This window comes from Hyposmocoma kahamanoa, unplaced genomic scaffold (genome assembly GCF_003589595.1).
Source record: "Hyposmocoma kahamanoa isolate Upper Pololo Valley unplaced genomic scaffold, ASM358959v1 215, whole genome shotgun sequence".
Lineage (NCBI taxonomy): Eukaryota > Metazoa > Arthropoda > Insecta > Lepidoptera > Cosmopterigidae > Hyposmocoma > Hyposmocoma kahamanoa.
The window spans coordinates 2,864,362-2,888,146 of NW_020653736.1; the positions used below are offsets into that span (position 1 = coordinate 2,864,362).

A 23,785-nucleotide genomic window follows, 5' to 3' on the forward strand; every position below is an offset into this window, starting at 1 on the left:
TAATAATAATAATAATAATAATAATAATAATAATAATAATAATAATAGTACACTCTCACCATATACATACAAGCCCTACAGCATTTACTTGATTTCGGTCCGTAGATGCTGTTAAAACCAGTCAACAGGCTGAGAGGGAAAAACATCTACAATAATAATAATAATAATAATAATAACATAACATACACACTCATAGCCCCGCACTAGGGAGACCTTGTATCGCGGGTGCCATGGCTACACACACAGACAACCACAAATTACACCCAAACACACGAGAGAAATAGATGTGGGTCATACAAATACTTCTCCCGGCCCGGAAATCGAATCCTAGACCTCTGCGTGGCAGTGTAGCATGGCAACCGTTAGGTCACTTACGTGTACTATTAGAGGTGATGAAAAAAAATGAATGTTATTTACACCAACAAGACAAGAAGTAGAAGATGTAACTGTATTCTTGTCGATTTAGTAGCTTCATTTTTCTCTGATGATACCTTGTACTTGTAATGTGTGCATGTATTTGTCTCAGCGTTATTAAAATAATCGTATACCTCCAGACTCAAGTTGAGGAACATATATTATAATTGTTATCAGTTTGGCTGGTTTTATTTTTCTACAGGAAACCCGAGTACATTTTCAGTTTATTTTCAGGTTACATGATTGCTGTACCTGAATAAATACACGGATGCACTCTTTTGAATAAATTTGCACGTTGCACCTATTTCTTTCTTCTTTTCTTAACATAAAATCCTTTCAGATATTCAGGTAAGCTGGCTTTTAGTTATTGACAGTTTTAAGAACATTTTTGTAAAGATGGCGTTTTTCTAGATGCAAATGATGAAATTGAGCAGAAAATCGTTGATTTAATGAACCAACCGCGTGCGAAAAGAGATGCTATTAAGTCTCCCATTTCAATCAAACTATCTAAGGATAAGAAGAATTTGAATCAAACCATCAAGTTTTATAATACTGTCGATGACATGAATGAGAGTAAGTTACCATCTATTTTACTTGCAAGTATTAAGTAGTTAAGTTCAAGCACTCATTCGGACGCATATTCGGACATACATTACAAAAGTTTTAATATTCGATTCCGTTTCATGCTGTTCAAAGTAGCTAGCCAAATGATTTTAAATTTTGTTATACATTTCAGATACTCTAAAGCACACAAATATAACCGGAACTCTTCGGGCGTCGAAAATTGCTGCAAATATTTATTCTTCTCGAAGAACAAGCTTTCAAAGCAACCTAAACATTACAAATGGAACTGAAGACCGCCCTTTGCAAATTGAGCACAATCAGCAAATATATAATCAACACATTGCTGATAATAAAATCGATGAGACAGAACACACTGAAGACCCCGAAGTAATTATTAAGAAAGACATTGAAATTGGAATAGTCACTAATCAAACTCAGAAGGAAAAGGACGCAGAGCTATCGAAGATTCTTGTGAATGAACTTAAAAGTGGAAAAGAAATGATTGGCGACGAAAACGGTCCAATAATGTCTAATATTACTTTTACACCTGAAAACGATACTCTAACAGCAATGGCATTTATTGCCGGGAACTTGTTAAATAAATTATGGAGCATGCAAAAAGACAATAGTGAAGAAATTAATATGCGAGAATTGGAAAAGTTAAAGCACGAAAAAATTAACGACCTAATTGAGTTGTTTAAGGAACCTCTTACGCTAAGACAGGAATTAGTATTAAAGAACGCCTTAGAAAAACTTTCCCAAGCTATGGACCAAAATCTAGATCCTAACAATATAACTATGTGTGAAAATATTGCCGAAGTGAAACGTCTCTTAGAAGATGCTAGGAATTCAAGTTGGCAATTCCCTGTACATAAATCCAATACATCAAAAACGATCGGTTGTGAACATGTACATGACGTTGAAGACAATAAAATTAATGGTACTATAGAAGCAATATCTAGAATAAATAAAGTTTTAGATTTAGTGAAGAAATATGAGGCGGTTAATAAACACTTGAATGACCTTAAGAGAAACATTCCTAATACAGATAACAAGACAGCTATAAAAGAAATAACGGTGCCTGAGGTCAATAACCCAACAATCAAAGAAGTTAGTTCTGATGATCATGATTCACTGAACTTATTTGGTAACCTTTTATCGAAAATAACTAAGTTATTGCTTCCAAATCAAATAGGGAAGAAATTAGCGAAGAAAATAACTAAACAAAATATATATACTACTGACGAAAATAAAATAAAACAAAAAATTAAGGAGTTGTATAAGTATGATCTCGGTAACGCGACATTGTCTATAAAAGATAAGTTAATTCTAGATTACTTGACAAAACTTGAAAGTAATCCTCGCATTTTAACCGAAGAAATGGAACCCCCTCAAACAAGATTAAGTGTGGAAGGAGATATACTACTCAATTTGTCTGAATTTTTTAAGATTAAATCTTTTGTGGATTTACTAAAGCATTTGGATTCGAATAAAGAAAGTACCACGGAGATGTATCGTTCGCCATTATTCTCAGTAGTGAGGTCCATGGAAGAACTAACAGAAACGTATATAGAAACATTAACTACAGTAGCGCCCAAGGGCCATAAGACAGCTGTTGATGATCAAATAAATGAGGAACTTGTGGGTGACGACCCCAAAACAGTCGAAGCATTGATAGATGAAACTACAGTAGATCAGTCGATTACTGAAAGTGCCGCAAAACAAAATGCTCTTGAACAAGAAGAAAGAGAAGTTGAAGAAGAGATTGCAACAGATCAAGCCATTACGGACATATCATTAACTACTATGCAAAACGTTAAAAAGTTTGAGGATACTAAAGCTAAATTCAAAAGTCATCTTAAAGCAATTTTGGAAGATTTAGTGGAATTACAAAGAGAATACGGTATAAATACTAAAGACGGGGAATTGAGAATTGCAGACGCTCTTCCTTGTATCTATAATATTTTACAAGCTGATAAACAACTAGACGGCGTCATACGTAAAAAAAATGCAACTACCACAATTATAAACCCTATGCAGAGAATAGCTGCCATATTTGACTCGTTAAAAAAAGAATTGAAAGAACAAACACCAAAAGACAACCGACGTATGAGCAAAATTGACTTATATAAACCAAGACCCAAATCAGCTCTTGTTTGGGAACGATTTGTCAAATCAATGGATGACATGGAGGTTACATCGCTCCGTAGAAATGAAGACATCGTACCATCGAAAACTTATGATGAATTAAAGGAAATGATAGATAATATTGAGACTGTAGATGGTTCTAATACGTATAAAATCATCGCTTTGTACCATGAAGTGCCACCTGCAGATAAGTTGATGTTATTGCAAACACTTTACTTAGATGTAAATAAGTACTTAGAAGTGTTGCCTGCCATCAAATCGTCTATAGATATTTTGAAAGATGCAACTACTCAGCAGAAAACCGAGATATTCAACTTTGTGGAAAATGCTGCAAGTAAAATTAATTTAGATAACAAAATTGTATTTAGCTTGGAAATGAAAAACAAGACCATACCAGCCATGCCAGTCATATTAAATAATTTCAAGAGCATTACTTCTGATGAAGTTAAACAAGATATATCCCAAAAAATAGAGGTTCAAAGACCTTCTTTCTCATTGAACAAATATGAGAAACCTTACAGAACTCCTCCACCTGAAAACTTAAATATCCAGACTTCATTTAAAAGCAAGGACAACAAGAAAGTACAGAAACCAGTATCTATTACCAGAGAAGAAGTATTAAATCAGCTTGTGAAAAACAGAATAGAATTATACTTACAGGCGAAAAAGGAACGTGGGGACAAAACAGCCCTAAAGTATAATATAGCAAGAAATATTTTGCAAAACATAGAGCTTGGTAATTATGAAATAGCACGAGAATTGTACAAAGCTTTCGCGCAGACGTCAGACATTAAGCCCGCAGTGCCTGTAAAACCTAAACAGATGCAAGGTAAGATAATATACATTTTTATTTATTATGTTATTTATGTTTCGACAAAATTATTATCATCAGGGCATGTTACAGTTGAATACATTTAATATCAGGCTGCGTTGATTGCGTTGGAAAAAGTAAAAAGAGGTTACCTCAAACCAGTGAACATTTCCTCTTAATGACAGTACATTTGAATTACTCAAAGCATTTAAATGCTACTTTGATTACTAAACAAACAGAAGGCAAATGCAATAAATAATTGCGACCACAAATAAAGAACATTTGTTTGCGAAATTACATTTTAGGCTGAACAAAAACTGTCGCTTTATTTAACTCTGGTTTCCAATCATTCTAACTAGATTAATTGGTTGAATTGTGTCTCGTTTCAGTGCCTCCAAAAGTAAAATTGGAAAACAGTCGACGACAATCTATCGCTGAAAAGGTTCCTCTGGTAGACTTTCAAGATCTACTGGGTAACTCAAAAAAGTACAAGGTACTCAATAGAGATTTTATGCTGAAACAGCTGCTGGAGTTCAAGAATATGAAAATGGTCAAATAGTAGATTTTATGATTATATTGAATTTTTATATTTTTTCTAATAAAAATAACGTGATCAAGACTTTTTAATGGTTTTGTTTCCTTCCTGACTGACACTATTATAAACGTAATATTAAAACATTTTCGGATATGTTTATTGAGTTCATTGAAACTGAACTAAATGTCCGCCAGCGCCACGTTTGGTTTTATTAATACTGCATTGAGAGTACTTTTCTGCATAATTTCCTCATTTATCTCAGAGAGCCTCTGTTATAAATTCAATGTAAAGAAACTTTCAATGTTGTACTTTATTAAGATAGAGCATAATTTCCAAGCATACAATAACGTGTCGTAGATAAGTAAAAATAGCTACTTCTTTAAGTACAAATTCAGCTGTGTATAGTGATTCAAAGAGATAAAATGAATATAGTTTATAGAAGCCTTAACTTAATACAATGGTCTTAAGCTTAATTAGTACTCTGTGCAAATAAAAAAAATAGTACAAATTGTTATTATTATTTCCCATTACATAATAATGGAATGTAATAAGCCGTTCATTGCAATTTTAAGTGCTATGATTCTTTCAATGTTTGCTACAATGTTGTTTTACTCAGCAGGTGTTGCTGTCTGCTATATCTGTGTAGTGGAGATAGTCGTAGAGGCCTTCGCTATGATTGGCGTCGTTTTAGTGTTTTGTCTCTTCGATTTTGTGATGATATTCGCATGATTTGTTGTTTTGGGTGCCTTAGTCGTTTTCTTTTTTTTGACTGTGAATGGTTAAAAGCTACCTAGGTTAATGACACATTAAGTAACATTATTTCTGTGCATGAATGAAAGAAATATTAAGTCCGAACATAGAACGTATACACTAGATTCTACTGGCGGGCTCGTAATCTCAGCATAGGTAAATAGTAAATGTGTAAAGACTTGCTATTTTGCTATTTTATTCAAAGAAACTAAAGGATAATTGAACTATTATATGACCTAAACGAACAAACTGACGAATGTTATTTTACTTACGCGAAGAATCATCAGGTTTCATAGTCGCCCTTCCCTTCTTATTATTTTTATTGTTATCTATAGCAGGATTGAGTTTGCCTCGTAAGTATTTGGGTATTATGTTTTTAATTCGTTGTCGTATCCTACCAAAGTCCACAGCATATCTCTTTGACCTACTCGGTATGATATTCAAATGTGTTTGCCATTTCGTCATTGTCTTTTCCAATTGATTTAGCCGTTTCTTTCCCAAGTCATCCAGTTTCTGTCCAGCAATCTTTTTCACTATGTCAGACTTTGGTGTGTTCCTTCGCAATAGGTCCATTATGTCCTTCTTTGAATTCATTAAAAAGGTTTTCACTTGTTTTAAGAATGATTCTTTCTTATTGGAATCTTTTATTTGTTTTTTAAGACTACTATATTGTGTTTTTTTCTTATGTAGAGTGGTTTCTATTATTGTTACAACTTTTTTGCTTAAATCGAGCATACGTTTTTCTATGTTGAGTAGTATGTCATGGCCAATGGCTTCGTCAACGGGCACCATCCGTCTAGTACTAGCAAAATTGATTAATGTTAAAGCGTCGTTCATTTTATTGATATCAACAGACATTACTAAGTGCAACATCTTTAACTGGTACAATTGGCTATTAGATGCGCTCATTTTAATTTCTGAAGACAATTTGCGCCACTTGAAGCCTACGTTATTTAAGTCGTTGGTAAGATTGTAATGTGGATCGTAAACTCGGAGGCCCATCAGTGCAAACTCGTCCACAAAGTATTGTCTGATTATTCTACACATAATCTTTCTAGCTGGTTTGGATATTGGTCCTAATGCATTTTTGGATGGCATACGTTTATCAATAAGCTCAAGTATTTGTATAATTAATTCTCTTACAGTTTTAGAGGTCGCTAAATCGTTTATTTTCATCAAGCGTCTTGAATTTAATTTTGTTTCATTTAGTTTCAAAAGATTAGCATTAGTGTTAGCACTAATTCTTTTCGAATGTATACCTTGTTTGTGAACATAATGCTTCATAGCTTTAATCAAAAATATCAGATCATCTGGCATTTTAGATGGGTTAGAAAAATGTTTTTGGATACCAACAATGTCCCGAATTACCTCATAAACATCTTTTTTTAATTTACGGACGTATTTTTCATACATGGAAATGTTTTTGGAAGTTCTAAAATAGACTTGAAACTGTGGATCTTCTATTTTATAAACAGGGAATACCTTCTTATTAAGAGTTGTTATGTTTTTGACTTTGGCATCAATATCTACATTTTTGTGGACGAAACTTAAAAGATGTCCCCTTATTCGATGTAAATCATTAATTTTTTTAAGTAACTCGTTATAAACATCATTCAGAGGAAGAACAACGCTATTTACAAGCTCATAAACAGAATGAGCTATGTTTGGATGTACTGTTATAGTTTCAATAGTTTTATTTACACTTGCTGTAGTAGTTATATTTGTTCGATTTGTAATGGGTGTTAAAGTGGTTGTTATGTTACTTGTAATCAATGGCACTTCTCTCTTCTTTTTCATAATATTCGATGATTCCAGATCTTCAATGTTATTGAAATTGTCAAAGAATGAATCATTCGAATCGTTACTAGCTATATTTTTGGACTCTATACTATCTGAAAATGAAACAAAAGAGGTCAATAAACATTTTATAAATCCAACTTCAGTGACAATACTGACCTTTTAAAATAAGATCATCTAGTTTTACTCCTTCATTGGCAGACTCCAGCAAATCGATGACAACTTCCGTATAACTTTCAATTAAAGATTCAACGACTGTTGTGCCGTCTGTTGGAGTTTCGGTCACTGGATCTTTCGTTATAGGAAAGTCTGTTTCGTCAACCACATTGTCATCATATATAAAGTCAACTGGCATCTCTGAATGCATATCCAGTGGAGGCTTCCGACGGCTATAATTTTTGTTCTCAAACGCAATGTTATCTAGCACTTCGTCAAATGTTAGGAACTCGGGTTCTATGTTGTCTGGTGGCGAAGACGTCTGGTTTCCTGGGATTTTTCTATAATCTGGTAACAATTTATTAATGGCAATTGTTAATTGTAGATTAATTGATAGATATAATAATTTCAATACTAAATTTCCTGTCACCGAGACATTATTTGTTTTAGAATCAAAAAGTAATTTTATTTTGGAATAAGTTGATATAACTAATAACGTGCTTGTCAAACATTTTTCTGTGTTCTTATTGAGCACATAATATAGAAATAAAATAATGCAAGACATAGTAGATTCACCTGCATTTAGAGACTATTTTTGTTTTGTTTTTATGATATCAGTGGCGGGAAGTGGTAAATGACAAACCTACCCATAAAAGTTGGGAGTGCCATTCAGAGCTTTAAATCGTAAAGACCTGAGAGGCACTGCTACTGAACTTGTCACTCTGAGACATAATATTGTCTGTAATTAAACCAGCGTCCTTACTGTTCAAAAACCAAACGAAATAATGCTCACTTTGCACATTACTGTTTGACTGCAGAAACAGGTGCGGTGGCTGAACTTCCCTGGACGAAGTCTTTCATAAAGAGCTCTATTGCTACTAAAGATAAATAAGTTATTCAGTGGCTCACCGTTATTGGGAGTTGTCACGATATCACTTTTTGATTCAGAATCTGTACGTTCATTTGGAGGCATTTTTGTCAGCCATTCAGTTATGTCTTTCATATCAATATTACCAGTACTATTTTCTTTTGTCCAACGTTTGATTCTATTCATATTAGCTTTCTCAGATATACTTTCCCTGAACACTTCTGGTAGAGCGTCATCTACTATAGAATTCACTATATATTTTAAAATTTCGTCGTTATGATCTTTACGTTCGCTTAGTTTATTATCTGCCATGAAGGTTTCTCTGTCTTCATCACTTGCAGCTTGGTGGACTGTGCTCAGGATAGTTTCAAAAATGTTGAGAGGAGGAGCTCCGTATAGCCATTCTGAGAGTTTTGCTCGGGTGACTATATCATAGTCGATTTGTGGATGATGGATAGCGCGTTTGCGTCTCATAACCGGACTTATAACTGAAATATATATGGACATTGTTAAATTACTTGTTATTGAGTGAACTAAGGCTAGGACGAAATTTTTAGTTTGAATCAGTAAAAGTATAAACCTGGTATCACTGCGTTCTCTGCAAACAGAGAGCTTAATAGATACCCTATATGGACTAAATGAAGTTAAAAGAATGAAAGTAAAGACTTACGATTCTTTAAGTTTTGCAAGACGATCAAAAGAGTGTGGTGGTCGACATTTAAAGGCAGTGTGTCAGGCCTACATTTCTGTACCTCAGAGCAGTTCCAGCGCCCAATAGTATCGCATGTGCACGTTTTGCAGCCCAGGCAGACGTTTTCTGTCATAAGATATGTGTCTTAGTCATGTTTAATATTGAACACCGAAAGATGAACGAAAAATTCGAAAAATCAATTAATGTGTCACTCGCACATGAAAGTGAAAGTGTTCGACAACATATGCAGCCATATCCTTAAAACTACTGTGTGCTAACTTTCTGAATTTTGCAATGGCTTTAGCTTATCCAACAGCATCGTTTCAAATCATGTGTACATTGATTTGGAAATGTTGAGTAACTGTGTATGTTTAAACAATTGTACGTGGCATGTTATACAATCCAGTTAAAAATGACAGTACGAATAATGTGTTATCAACCATACCGTCCATAGCTAACAATCTAAATACTATTGTATGTACTTAGAATATAAAAGAAATTTTACCTTTAGTACAATCGGTGTAGCGAGACACAAGTGGCACGCATTCAGCGAAATCCGTTAACCCTGAAGTAAAATTGTTTTTTAATCAGTATAGAGTACTAAAAAAACCGACCTCAAAAGTATGTGGAATTATGTGTATTTGATAAGTTTTATTGAAATATCCCCTAGTTCGCCACTATGCAGGACTTGACACTGGAGATGATAAAAATCGGTTCTCACTACTCAAAGTATATTGAAAAAAAAACGCCTTGAATTGGAGAAATAGCAAAATCAACCATTAAAATAATGCTCCTAAATTAAAGTTTAGGCGCTATTTATAAAAATGAATCTTCATGCGTGAACAGCCTCCCTTAGAGGTGGATGATTTTCTTCAAAATGAAATGGGACCACTATGGAAGTACCTCCTTTCCAACAAAAAAGAATCATGAAAACCGGTTCACAAATTCCGGAGTTATCGCGTAACATACGTTAAAGGAGGCCAAAAGCTTCTTTTTTCATTGATGTAGACACTACCTTTCTCCGCTATAATATGCAGTATGTCATCCACCCTGGACTTGAGCGGTAGGTTTTCCTTCGACTCTGAAGAGATGTTTATTTCTTCGAGCAGCAAGTTTGACGTCTCCAAGTAGAATTCACATCTGTTAAGATCGTATTACTCATTAGCGCTTTACACCAAAAATTTTACCCGTGAATACCGGCCGTGACCATAAAGCGTATTTTAATTATTTTTTATATTATTATTGCATTAAAAGTACTACGTCAACTATCGCCGATTTACCATGTCACATAACATTTTTGTATATTTTGACAAGGGTTCAGACAGAATCCCTTGGAAGAAGTTGACGTTGGAGCAGTTCAACTGTAAGAGGAACATCAGTAGTTGTCGCTGGCTTTCGTTCTTGGTACATTCGGCCAACAAGTGTGGGACGTCTTCAAATTTTATTACAAACTTCACAATTTGGTGAATTCACTTATTTCATAAGATATTCATATGTTTCTAGTTCACGGCATGATTTTTTTAAATTTATACACTCTTCAAATAACTATACGACGACAGACGAAGACAAGCTATTTTATTGTGGTGTACTACTCGTATACATGTGACGCTTCGAAAGTTGGTTTTTGATATATGGCATTTGTTATGCAGGATGTATATGAAAATGAAATGTTGCCTGCCTGTCGTTAAAAAAAATTAAGATTAATTTAACGGCAGACCTATGCAGAGGAGTACACTCTAAAACGTAGTAATTTAGTTCTAGTCTTACCTGACCTGTTCAACCTGGATGCAGTATTCACCCCCAAAGCACACCTCGCAGGCCTTGTTTGTTCCCGTACGTCGGAACGCTAAACCCAGATCCAACGAGAACTTGTACGGAAGGGGCTGAGGCTTCACCCACGCCGCTGTAAAATGTATTAAATATTTAAATTGAATATTTTGATGAGAACCCTGCTGAATTAAATGGGCTGACAGGCTATGTGGTTCCAGGTCTAACTTACGATATTTAAGTAAATAAATTGTATATGTAAGTAAATTCTAATTGAACTTGCGGTTAAAAACACTTTTTTGACCAGACTCAATTGGAATTGATCTTTTTTATTAAATCAATTCCAATCGCCGCACCGTGTTCTAAAACGCCAAACGCGTGTTACAAATGCTTCGGAAAAATCACAATCGATCGCAATTGGTTAATAGCGGTGTAATGCAAATATTATTATAGAACAGAGCTACTTTTATTACCGCCGTTCCACCAATCACGTGTCGAGGCAGCGAAGGGAATCATATCAATTGGCCTTTTTGCTTTATGTCGAACATAATGTTTTGCATCAAATGCAAATTTGAAACTTCACTACTAAAGCTATAGCTAAGTCTATAGACTTCTCCAAAAACAACGATTTGATGTGATTGGAACGTAGGCAGGGTGGTCATTGCGTCGTGGTGAATGTTCACTGATCCCACGGCGCCGACTCAACCGGCGAGAGGGAAACCCGGGGGGGTTTTAGTGGGGTAGGCCTTCCAGTGTGGAGGGAGAGTCCCCACATAACCCCTGAGTCTCCCTGGGCTCAGGGGTATCCATAAAGATTTCCCCCCGTCAAAAAAAAAAAAAAGGGTGGTCATTGCAATAATGCTGCAATTAAAAGGAGAAGTTACCTTTTGGAATATAACGTATAACGGTGTTCCGCAGGGAGGCATACTTGGGCTACAATTTACTATTATGGCCTAATGCAGGTTGGGACTATTATAAGTCTGAAGAGGTTTCTAAAGTGATGATTAAGCAATTATTTTTTTCTTAAAGCTAACGCCGTGCACCTGAATAATTTTTTTCTTCAACACGAACATTGTAAATAGTATAGCCGCCATTTCAAGGTCCATTAGTAATTGTGACATGATATTATTTCCAAAAAAATCGTTCATGGACCTATGAACAAATTGAATACACGTAATCGGTATGCAAAACTACAATGTTGTTTATTGTTTAGCCATGTAACGACTCACCTGTGACGGTATGGATGACAAATAAATAAACAATCACACGCATTCTCGTTGATGGCGTTTGACGACTGATTTCGTAATTGGAATGTAGGTAATTTGCTGTTTGCCAAATACGGATTTGATTTCAGGCCGGATTCAGTGGATAAATTTCAAACTTGAATTGAAGATTTCGTTCTTTTCTCATTTGCTCTTTTAATTTTTTGCTCATATTATACGATTGACCAAAGGTTATAAAAACAGACGGTCCAATTATTGGAAAAAGGTTACCGTCAGCTTTAATTATAGTTCATTATATTATTTTGCTAAAAAATTATTAGAACCTCTAAAAAGTTTTAAATAAAAAAATTAAATTTTAAAATTAATCAAATTGTACTATGTAAACAAATATCAAAATACACGTTTGGGTCTAAAACTTGTAATTACATCTACATAGATTTTAAACCTTCGCTTAGAATACTGACGATGTTAGTTGAAAGGGCGCTTGTGATATAAAAAAAAAATCGTTATGTCACTGTCGTGATCAGTAAAGGCCGATTGGATGAAAGGGATCTGTCACTATTTTCATTTTGTCGTAGGTGGATAAGGTATGAAGTTACCGCAAGGGAAAAGTAGATATTTTTCAAATTAATTTCTTTAAACATTGTTGTCTCGATTACGAGTTTTTGTCACATGCGCCCTTTCGACTAACACCGTAGCAAATTACTTTTTCTAGACAGAAGGTATTGTATCAATCTCACACTGTATAGTTATCAGCTATATTAGTTTGGTATCAACAATTATCTATCTACATTTTGATTTATGTGCTTATTTTTTTATTCTAGAACCACTTTCAGAAAACCAGTGTGCGGACTAATGTTAAAAAATATGTTATATTTGTATGTCAAAATTCTAGTATTTTTTTAATAATATTGCTGCTGATAATCTAATAAACAAATTTCAGTCTTATTTGTTACGCAATGGAAGTGATATACTTTTTATACAGGGTGCTAAAAGAAATCACTATCTATTTTTTTCCTGTACGTAAGTTTCAGTAATAGAACACATAACTGAAATAAAACAAAAAAATCTATTTTTTTAATGTTAATATAACGCGTGGTTACCTCAAAATAGTAAATAAAATTGAGCGATCGTCCCCGAGTTGTCTAGACGCCTAGGCGCCAGCACATCGCGCCGCGCGACGACAGACCTGCGGTAACGCATCGCGCGTTAGTTTAATACTTTGTTGTCTGTCAAATACATAAACTCGCGCGCTGATATGATAGCAACGGCGTCTGCTAATCATTGGGTGTCAATATTGTTCACAATTTTTCGGAAAACTTTGAGACGTCATAACTTATTTCTTTGTTAAGTTTTAAAAAAAAAACGAGCATGTATTTTTTATTTCCATTATACAGTATGCTTGTTTAAAATGGTCAAAGGTTTTTTCATCACCCTGTATATTGTTGCAAGTTCATTGTTCGAGTTTTTGTTGACTAATTACATTACAATTCAACTAGGAACGTGTATACAATCTTTTAAACTTAAAACAAATCAGGTTCAGTTGTACCGTAGATTCTTCATGATAGACTTTCTAAACAGTTAATAAAACAACCGATAAAAAATTTGAAAATAAACAATCAAAAAAATTTTCTTGCAAGCGAAATATTTATAAGTGGAAAACATAATATGTGAAAAAGATTATCGTACGAACCTATTAATATTGTATTGTAAACAAATGAATATTATAAGGTAGAAAATATTAAGTCAATAAGTTCTTAGTGCCTTAACAACCATATATTCTGTCGTCCACTACTTTGCGTATGATTACTTCCGTGGATGTCATAGAAAGTGTAAAATAAAAATAGTGGATATAGGCGAGTGTCTCTTAGAATCTGCCAAGTGCTTCTTAATTAGGAAAAGAATGGCATGTTTCCTATATTTCGATAGGCACTTGTCCCTATGTCCATTGTCCCAAAGTATTTCCTCTAAATTCGTACCTGACGCGTAAAACGTGAAAATTTTCAAATAGTTTACAAACATCTGTGTTAGTGCGTTTCTCCGAAACCAGGTGAGGCCTCATCCGCAACGAGCCCACTGCATTTGATGCCAAGACCATGTCAACATGTTCTTCCTCGTGTTTTTGTTGTACACAGTGCTTGCAAATGGTAAGCCTTTTAAAATTAATATCACCGAAATTGACAAAAATAAATTTTAAATGATAATTTTAGTGTGCTATATTGATTCATCGATTGGACTTTGTTGCATAAATGTAAATTTATTTTTAATTTATTTCGTAATTTGATGTCTCTGAATGTTTTTAAATTTTTTAATGCGGCCTTCCATGGTCTGTGAATTTACTGGTCACCTCGCACGAAACCCGTGCACCGCAGGTAAAATCCCATCCGCGCCTCATCCGTAGAGGTGCATTTGGGCGGGGCCGGTGCGTGGCGACGGGTTGTTATTAACATCAATAAAAAGTTTTTCCTTTAAATTTATATAGGTTGTTATTCTGTAAAGTAATTACAATTGATATTAAAAAGGTGGAATCGGTGTATGACAAACTGTGGTCGTCGACTGTGCGAATACATTCGATACTTTGACAGCAATAATTTTTAGTGTCTCCTCTTGGGACCATAATAATGAAATCTGTTCTGTTTCCAGTGTTCAAGTCTCAAAATGAGTTAGCGGATACACCACGTATATCTAAAGGTTTGCCAATTTCATCCTTAACCTTTTTTAATTACGACAATTCGTATAGGTACTTGGTATAATAAGGCCTCGTGTCATCAAACGTCAAAAGTGTTTTTATCACATTAAAGTCATAAGAATAATACGAATGACATAAATGAAATATGTATATCGAGTTCTTAGGTTTTCGCGATTGTTACACATAGGAAATGAATCTATTTTTCCGGATATAAATCGTGAAATATATTCATTTATTTAATTATTTATTTAGTATATTTGTTTTTTCAAATAAACCAACGTTTCGGGCCCTTTACAGGTACCGTGGTCACGGTTGACTGAGGTGGTACAGTCTTCAACCAGTTATGTCTAATATTAATGCAAGCCACTCTATTTTTTCTCTATAGTTACAAAAGTTATTAATTAAATACCTTATTTTTAATTTTACAAAGAAACATTCCAATTTACGCTACATTACGGTTTACAAAGTATTTTATTGAATGAATTTTTATTAAGTTCAATTTACTGTTAATTAATAATAGAAATTAGAATAAATTAAAACATATTAATTAGTACTGCAGTCTTATGTCTGTTTGGGATTTTTCATCAGAGGAAATACAGGATCCCCAACTGGTAGTACGGAGAAACTATCTTCCCTGTTGAAATTATGTTCGCAGTCTGCGTGCATGTCATGGATAAACCTACACATTCAATGAAGTTTGACAGGTCCTTGCAAAAGAAGTCTGTTATCTATCCAGGATGCTGCGAGAGGCCATTAAAATTTTAAAAAAACATCCTAATTTCAACAGGGAAGATGGTTTCTCCGTACCACCAGTTTGGGATCCAGTATTTCCTCTGATGAAAAATCCCAAACATACGTAAGACTTCAGTACTAATTAATATGTTTTAATTAATTCTAATTTCTATTATTAATTTATAATAAATTGAACTTAATAAAAATTCATTCAATAAAATAGTTTGTGAAACGTAATGTAGCGTAAATTGGAATGTTTCTTTGTAAAATTAAAAATAAGGTACTTAATTAATAACTTTTGTAACTATAGTGAAAACATAGGGTGGTTTGCATCAATATTAAACATAACTGATTGAAGACTGTACCACCTCAGTCAACCGTGACCATGAGACCTGTAAAGGGCCCGAAACGTCGGTTTGTTTGAAAAAACAAATATACGCGATTTAAATCCGTAAAAATAGTTTCATTTCCTATAAAATATGTATATTATGTGAAATTTTATAACTTTCCTACTTAAATAATAAAAATGGTGCGACTACTTTCGTTCGCAGAATTTTTAAATCTCTTTACTAAAAAGTTGATATTTTGAAGATGTGACATTATTACAGTATGAGTGCAAATTCTCTTATACACCATTTACTGCTGTTTTATGTGTGCGTTATTTCAGTTTTTTCGAAGTGTAAATAGGTACTTCTATGGTGCGTTCGTTTTAACGGGTGGGTCCATGAAATTACAAAGAAGCAGTCATTAATAAATTCGTCTCTGAGCGTGAAATTTGATTTTCGCCAAGTTTACAAACATTTTGTCGGGTGGATTTCGGTGCGCGCGCACGTTACCGTACTGGCGTTCATTGCTTTCCCGACCGAGCATGCTGCTGCTGCTGGTTCTACTTCACAATGTGTTTAGCAGAGGTTAGTTTCGTCTCTATCATTGTTTTTATCTTGTCTTTTATTCAGATTCTAACAAAACCTTATCATTAACTCTCTCTTTTTAAGTGTTCGACTGACAGCGTGTTTCCATGATATTATTGATTCTGAATGCGTTATCAAAGTGTTTTTAATCACGGGATCATTTAACTTTGTTTTTAGGATTGTAGTAGCATATCTATTCTTTGTCTTGACTTTTCCCGTTAGCAACAATTACATAGACATAAGCATATTTGATATATGTCGTATAAAGCAAACTATTGGGCAATCCATATAATATCTATTTCTTAATATCAGCTTTTTTGTTTTGATCTGCCTGTTAATGCATCACTTTGTAACTTATGTTGTTATTAAAAGCATTTGTGTCAATATCTTAGTCATTATTATCATAAGTATACATAGACTTAATAAACATAGGCCTCTTTCAGTTTGTTATAGCTTTACATCCTACTTCTTTAGTCTCCTTTCTCAGATAGTCGGCTTATTAGATAAACTACTTTATTTCGACTGCGTACGTTCTGTGTTTCGTTATCGTTCCTTGGTCTCAAAGCTATTTAATATATTTCTTTTAACTTCTTGAAATCATGGTTTGAATTCTTTGGTAATTAGAATGCTTAGGAAATGAAACTATTTTTCCGGATCTCAATCGCGTACCTATATTTGTTTAATATATTGTTGTTACTTGTATAACGTACTCTTCACCAGTATCGCTTTCATGAAATTTTCATTAAATTGTTGATGTTGCATAGCCCTTTGTTATTTAAGGGTATGCAGCTACAATGTTGCAGAATACGTATCTTCTTCACGCATTAATCTTTAAATTTGCGCACGAATTTGAAATTGACTGAACTGAGACGTGTTTGCCACGGAGCTTCTCTCTCGTGTATATGATTCGCAAATTGCTTAGACTGACGTCATTTCCTTCGGCTGTAAATAATCGGTGTTAGAAGTCACGTGGAGAGTTTATGCAGGACCTTGTTTAGTATTAAATTTCGCTCTTACTGCATTAGGTTAAGTTTGTGTTTTATATGTAACCGTTATTGGACATAATTGAGAAGCTGATTCGATGAGTTCGTGATATGAAACAGATTAAATATTGCCGCATTCTGTTGTCAATTGAATTCATATTATCATGAAATGTAGGATAACTACTCCAATTCTTATTAATATTTGTGTTTTAGTATTAAATCATAATTTTGTTACTGTTATGCACACTGTGAGAATCTGGTGTCAGTACTAGGGTTACTATCCCTGTATGACTAATCAATAGGCTTTAACTACCCTGTATGTGGCATGCAGTGATATAAAGTTTAAGCAAATTTTTGTGCAAGAAGACATGATTAAGTGCTGAAAATATGTTGGAAGTTTTTTCCGTGTCTGGTTTGTCATTATTTTAAATATAAGTCGGTAACAAAAGTGGATTTATGTTTATTGTTAACAATCACTAACACAATGGGAATATACCGTAATATTTTTAGTAGCAGTAGAGCTCCTGGCTAACCTTTTTTTTTTGACGAGGGGGATATCTTTATGAATACCCCTGAACCCAGGGAGACTAAGGGGTTACGTGGGGACTCTCCCTCCATACTGGAGGGCCTACCCCGCTAAAACCCGGGGGGTTTTCCTCTCGCCGGTTGAGTCGGCGCCGTGGGATCGGTGAACATTCACCACGACGTCGCCCGGCCGCCCTAGCTTACGCCAGGGTTCCCGCGACAACGGAGAGGCGAGTCGTTTGTCCTCCGACCCGCCCCCCAGATGAGTGAGGCCGTGCAATGCAGGCTCCGGAGTCCCTGTCCAGAGCCCGCTGGCCTCACTAGGGGATCAGGCGAGCAGCGAACTGCGTTCGCCTTCTCCCTGTACGTCTGCGCCGGAGCGGGTGCGCGTCTACCGCGTCCTCGCGCACCCGCTCCGCGGCCTCCTTTTGCGCAGAGGTTATGTCGCACGCAAGAGGTTAGGCCACCACCTCTCAGGACTGCTCGCTATCGAGGATGGCGGCAACCACGCTCGGCAGCGAGAGGTCCTGCCCTACAGTCCCCATCAGAGTGCGGCGCTGCTCATCCCACCGGCTGCACACCCCTAGGGTGTGCTGCGCGGTGTCATCCGCAGCGCCGCACTCGTGGCATGACGGGGACGGTTCCTTTCTCGCCACCTTGTGTCCGAAGCAGCCGTGCCCGGTCAGCACCTGCACAAGATGGTACGACAGTGGTCCGCGGGACCAGTTTACCCACTCTACGACGACAGGGCGGATCGCCCCTATGGTACGAGCGCCATAGTGGGGATCCGCCAAGCCCTCTTTCCATCGGTCCCGCATGCGCTGCGCCGCAAGGCGGCGCTCCTGCTCCACCTCTTGGGGAGCGGGTCGCTCGCCTCGGTCCCTCATACCCCGCCGGTAAGCTCCTGACTAACCTAACCTAACCTATTTCTACCGCCAAGCAGTAATGAGAGCATTACTTCGTTTCGATTTTGTAGGTGCTGGTGAAATTACAGGTACCTACATGGAACTTGTCAACTTATGTCTCATGGTAACGGGCGCAGTGGCAGTGCCCTTTTTGTCTTTGCGATTTACAGCTTAGAGTGGCACTGCAACTGCTTGGGACAGGCATGTCGCTTTCTACCAGGCGCTTACCGTAACCGCAAATGCGCTGTAACATATCCCCATCGAGATTCAGCCATGATCTGGGTGCAAATAGCCAGTGACACTCTGAACTGTCTTACTTGGAAGTCTCTCACAAGTCAGCCAGTTCATAGTGCGTGTTATGGTGGTTGTAATTATTAGGAAGTTTCAGAAATAAAATTCCAACTCCTTATGTTCTTCGTTTATTGATATGAAGACTTATTACAATTATACACTTTGCATGATAAGATAGCACGGTAAAGCAAGATGAGAGGCACTGTCCTCTGAGACTCCAACAAACAGAATGTCGAGCACTCGAGTATCACAAATTAAGAAACGTTAGCAGTATGGTGGGAGCTTTTTGGTAGGGCTGCATTTTTGGCGCCACCAACATAGTGTATTGTGGCGCCATCAACTAAAGCTACTGGCGCTACCAACCTAACAATGTAGCAACGGAAACAATACTCATGACCAAATATACTCTTTAATATAAATAGTGCTCTAATATTACAAAAAATATAATTACAATAGGACAAAATTATTTATATATCTAATATGTCGCTTACAGCTCGGCCATCCTGTTTGATGCGAGTCCCTTCGCTTATGCAACAAAACATTTACATCTAGATACATAACCAAGTAAATATGTTAGAGAATGTAAACTTTATTCTAGGGTATGAACTAAATACATTTTCAATGAAAGGAATAATTTGTATTATTAATTACATTAAACAATTTAAATTAGTAAATACATAATACGGTCGCTTGAACTTACATTTAAAAATCAAGATTTTTAGACGATTCTTACAACAAATTCTTATTATATAACAAGTGTTCGAGAGATTGTCGATACAGATATACTATTAACATAATAATTCAAAGGTAACAATTATAATGAAAACACAAATTACATTTTTTTTAAAATACATATTGGATTACTTATATAAATCATCTAATCACGTTCGCTGTCACCACTTTCTGTGTCACTAAATGTTAAGTCCCTATTAAAACTCATCCAAGGCTGTAGTTTATCTATCGCTACTATATTTTCATAGCGTCGACCATGTCTACGTGTCAGAGGGGTATTTTCTATCAAAAACCTGTCATTAGGGAGCACTTTCACTATACGATAGGGGCCCTGATATTTAATTACAAGCTTCTGAGATTTACCGTCACGGGGAACTTGCCTTTCTACACGTACCAAGTCACCCTCGCTATACTGTTTAGCGGGTTTTCTACTTTTATTGAACCTTTCAGCACCTTTAACTGCTTTTATACTAGTGATGGATTTCGTATTTTTGACTGGGGTTATGTTAACGAATTTAGAAAAACCATCGACCATTACTAAAAGATAACAATTTCCTTTTTTACTTTTTACAAATGGACCGAGATGATCAGCGTGAAGTGTATGGAAAGGTATGCTGACTTTGTCTATGGGGTGGAGCTCACCCTCCGCTTACCTCCAGCTGCTTTGTGATGCGCACACTCTAAGCAAGACGAAACATACTTTTTTGTGAAGCGCCTCATTTTGGCAAACCAATAATGTTTCCGAATGCGTTGAAGAGTTTTTTCAAACCCGCAATGACCCACGTCATCGTGGTTCTTTTTTTCAATTTGCCAACGGACGCCCTTAGGTACAAGCCATTTAAGTTCCTCGCCGATAATTCGATATACACGACCGTTTTTAAGCTTATAATTTGCATAGTTCGGCTACTTGTTCGGATTCAGGATTACTTAGTTTCTTTAATAGACTTTACTTCATCATCTGCACATTGAACGGTGGTTATCCAATTCTGTTCGGGTTCTTGTAAGGCAAGTACATCTAGAACGTGAGATTCTAATTCCCCACAGTCGACAGGGTTGCGGCTCAATGCATCGACATGTGTCATTCGGGGCCCAGGCCTATACTCAATACAGCAATCGTATTCCTGTAATTGGACCCACCATCGTGCAATTCGCGGAATTACGTCGCGTTTCGTTAGAGTAAATCTAAGAGCATTACAGTCAGTGAGGATCTTAAACGGTACGCCAATTAAATATACTCTAAATCTATTTAATGACGCTACAACGGCTAATGTTTCGAGCTCATACGAGTGGAGTTTACGTTCATCGTGTGTGGTTTTTCGACTGAAATATGAAACTGGTTGAAAAACTCCACTAGCATTACATTGAAGTAAGATACCGGCTACACCCTCCTTGCTGGCGTCAGTATGAAGTTGAGTTTCTGCAGTAGGATCATATAGTGCAAGTAAAGGACGTTGAGTTAGTAGCGTCTTTAAATCAGTAAAGGCCTTGTTTTGAATATCTCCCCATGTCCAAGGAATGTTCTTTTTTTTAGGAGATCGGTAAGAGGGGATGCCAATATGGCGTAACCTTTAATAAAATGGCGGAAAAACCCCGACAAGCCTAAAAACTGTCTTAGTTCATGTTTATTATTGGGTTTGGGAAATTTTGATACTGCGTCTATTTTCCTAGATCCAGGACGAATGCCTTCAGCACTAACTTCGAATCCGAGAAAATCTATGATGTTTCGAAAGAAATGACACTTGCTAAGTTTCAAAGTGAGTCCACCTTGCCTTAACAATTTAAGGACTTCTTCCAGCCTTTGCAACCCCTCTGATACGTTTTTTTGATGGAATAAGTATGTCGTCCATATAAACAATGGCATATTTAATTTTAGCTTCTGATAATATTTTATTAATTGTTCTCTGGGAGACAGAAGGGGCATTGACTAGCCCAAAAGGCATGCGATTGTATTCAAACTGACCGTCAGGGGTTACAAACGCTGTTTTGTGCCGCGATTCCTCTGCAATGGGTATTTGGTAATACCCAGACGCCAAATCAAGAGAAGTAAATAAAGTATTACCGGCTAACACGTCTAATTGGTCTTCAACACGGGGGAGTGGGTAACGATCCTTTTTAGTTTTGCGATTTAAAGCCCGGTAGTCAACGCATAAGCGTTTGTCTCCAGTCTTCTTTTGAACCAAGACTATGGGATTCGCATAAGGCGAGGAGGATTCCCTAACAATACCACTATCAAGCATCTCCTGTACCATAGTTCTAACTAACGCTCTCTCAGCGACAGACATTCGATAAGGACGATATACAACTGGTTGCGAGTCATCAAGTTCAATAACCATTTCTGTCGCTTTAGTGAAACCGAGATTATTAAGACTATCCGAAAAACAATCGTTGTGACTTGAAAGTAGTTGTTGCAACTGTACACGTTCCTCGTCGTTCAGTTTATCACCACAGTTTATTGGTTGATCCAATTCATTTACACTGAACGAAACACTACAGGTATCTAGAATTCCAAGCCTATCATGCAAGCTTTCTTTGAAGAAAGCTCGAGTCATAAGAAAATCTTTATTGATAGTAATAGTTCGAGGTGACACATTGAAAACCAACAGTGTACTAGAACCTTGTTTAAGGTCGTATTGACCCGGAAGAATGTAATATTCTTTACCTTCAGGTCCTCGCAAAGAACCATCTACAAGAACGGAACCGGTCAATTGTGAATGAGAAACAACGGCCACGGGTCTTACTGAATAATTAGGAATGTCAATTTGTTTATTGACTGTTAAATGAATTTTGTCTGGGATAATTCTATTAAGTCTTAGTTCGGTCGGAGTCTTCGTTATAATTATATCTGGCTTTTCAGTAAAGGAGTGTCCCAGTAAAACTGGTTGATGAATAACAAAATCTTCGACAATATACATGTTCACAGTTTCTTTAATATTCTGTACTTCAACTAAACACACCGACATCCCTACCGGTGCTATCAAATTGGCCCCAATTCCCCTTAGCACAGGTAGATCCTTAGGGACAGTGACTTCAAGGTCAAGTTCTTTTGATGTGCTTTGTTTGATTAGTGAGCATTGACTGCCTAGATCAACGTGACATTTAACAGGTGTATCATTAATCTTGACGTCAATTATATACTTATCATTTGCGTCATCAACGCTTAATTTTGCGACTTGTTCCTCATTCCTATCCTTGATCCGCTCCTGACTCCTTAGACTTATTCTTGAAGCAATGAACAGCAAGATGCCCTAATTTTTCACAAAATGTACATTTTTCTGGAGGTTTGTTGCATTTAGAGCTACGATGCCCGAGTTCACTACAATTGTAACACGTAATGCCGTTTTCTTTTGATGTACCTGGCTTAAATGTTGTAAATGTTTTGCGATCAATACGAATTCGTGAAGAATCTCGAGGGTCTCTATCCCTATTCTGTCCTACTTTTACAGATCTAAAATATTTAAGGACCTGTTCAGGCTCAGTGAATTGAGCAGCCTGAGCACCTACTTTTACAGCACGGTCTTCTAAGCCATATAAGATACAGTCCACCGCTTTTTTCTTATAAATTTTACATCTATTTAGCAGGTTAACCTTCGCATAGTAATAGTGCTCCAATGATTCGCCATACTTAACTCTCTTAGTTAACATTTCGGTCAAGAGCTCAGCATAATCCTCGCGACAGGGAAAGGATTCAATTATTTTCTTTTTCCATTCTGGCCAAGTGAATAGTAATGTTGGTAAACCTTGGTACCAAGATTTAGCAACCCCCGTTAATTTTGGCAACGCGTAATGTATAGTTTCTTTATCATCCCACCCGTAAATTTCTGCACATTCTTCAACCTTGGTTATCCACGTTAATGCAGTTTGCTCTTTACACATTGGATCAAATTCAGGTATAACATTTGTATTAAATGTCAACTTGGGTTTATCTGAACTCTTGACTTGATTTAAAATAGATAACACCTTATCCAAAATATCATTATCTTTAGATTTAGACGGTCTCGATCGTTTAGTAGCAGAATAGTATCGCTCACCAGAGTCCTCAGAAGAAGTACTACGACGCCTTCTACACCACCTCTCTGAAGAACCGCCTCTGTTGCGGCGCCTTCCTCGTGGTACGTTTACGTTTGGCTCCTTATAATGCTGCGATAAATCAAGTGCATTTTGACCCTGACCCTGGCTGGGTACTCCTGGATCATGAATGCTATTATCTAGACCCCGGCCCTCTGACCTGGGCACTCCTGGGTTACAGATTCGACTTGAACCCCGACCCTCGTACCTGGGTGCTCCTGGGTTACA

At 36.4% G+C, this 23,785-nt stretch overlaps 3 protein-coding genes across 5 annotated transcripts in view; 2 read left to right on the plus strand and 1 right to left on the minus strand.

Moving 5' to 3' along the window:
* Window positions 1–4,550, plus strand: part of LOC113227722 — a 12,162-nt gene extending 7,612 nt beyond the window's left edge. For 2 of the 3 annotated variants that reach the window (XM_026460708.1, XM_026460709.1), the window contains 3 exons: window positions 826–987; window positions 1,151–3,955; window positions 4,327–4,550. In XM_026460708.1, the coding sequence (XP_026316493.1) occupies window positions 826–987; window positions 1,151–3,955; window positions 4,327–4,496 (3,137 nt within the window). In that variant the 3' untranslated portion in view covers window positions 4,497–4,550. Of the gene's footprint in view, window positions 1–825; window positions 988–1,150; window positions 3,956–4,326 lie in introns of those variants that run through there. The other variant, XM_026460710.1, reaches the window with a different exon arrangement.
* Window positions 4,551–4,796: 246 nt separating this feature from the next.
* On the minus strand, window positions 4,797–11,788 carry LOC113227762. The gene is made up of 9 exons (XM_026460758.1): window positions 11,731–11,788; window positions 10,502–10,637; window positions 9,750–9,874; window positions 9,240–9,299; window positions 8,714–8,860; window positions 8,085–8,531; window positions 7,179–7,523; window positions 5,495–7,114; window positions 4,797–5,241 (listed from the first exon to the last, which is right to left on the minus strand). Exons 1-9 carry the CDS (start codon window positions 11,771–11,773, stop codon window positions 5,105–5,107), a joined length of 3,060 nt encoding a protein of 1,019 aa, XP_026316543.1. The 5' UTR covers window positions 11,774–11,788; the 3' UTR covers window positions 4,797–5,104.
* A 4,221-nt stretch (window positions 11,789–16,009) lies between these two features.
* Window positions 16,010–23,785, plus strand: part of LOC113227778 — a 40,784-nt gene continuing 33,008 nt past the window's right edge. The window contains exon 1 of the mRNA XM_026460784.1: window positions 16,010–16,056. Coding sequence (XP_026316569.1) covers window positions 16,014–16,056 — 43 coding nt within the window. The 5' untranslated portion in view covers window positions 16,010–16,013. The remainder of the gene's footprint in view (window positions 16,057–23,785) is intronic.

Excerpts from the sequence above, each read along its gene's own strand:
- LOC113227762 (XM_026460758.1), bottom strand. The coding sequence starts at position 11,773 with ATGCGTGTGATTGTTTATTTATTTGTCATCCATACCGTCACAG. Across the intron at positions 9,875-10,501 it reads ATCCAGGTTGAACAGGTCAG|ATGTGAATTCTACTTGGAGA; the intron begins GTAAGACTAGAA and ends CGATCTTAACAG. Across the intron at positions 5,242-5,494 it reads GAAACCTGATGATTCTTCGC|TCAAAAAAAAGAAAACGACT; the intron begins GTAAGTAAAATA and ends AACCATTCACAG.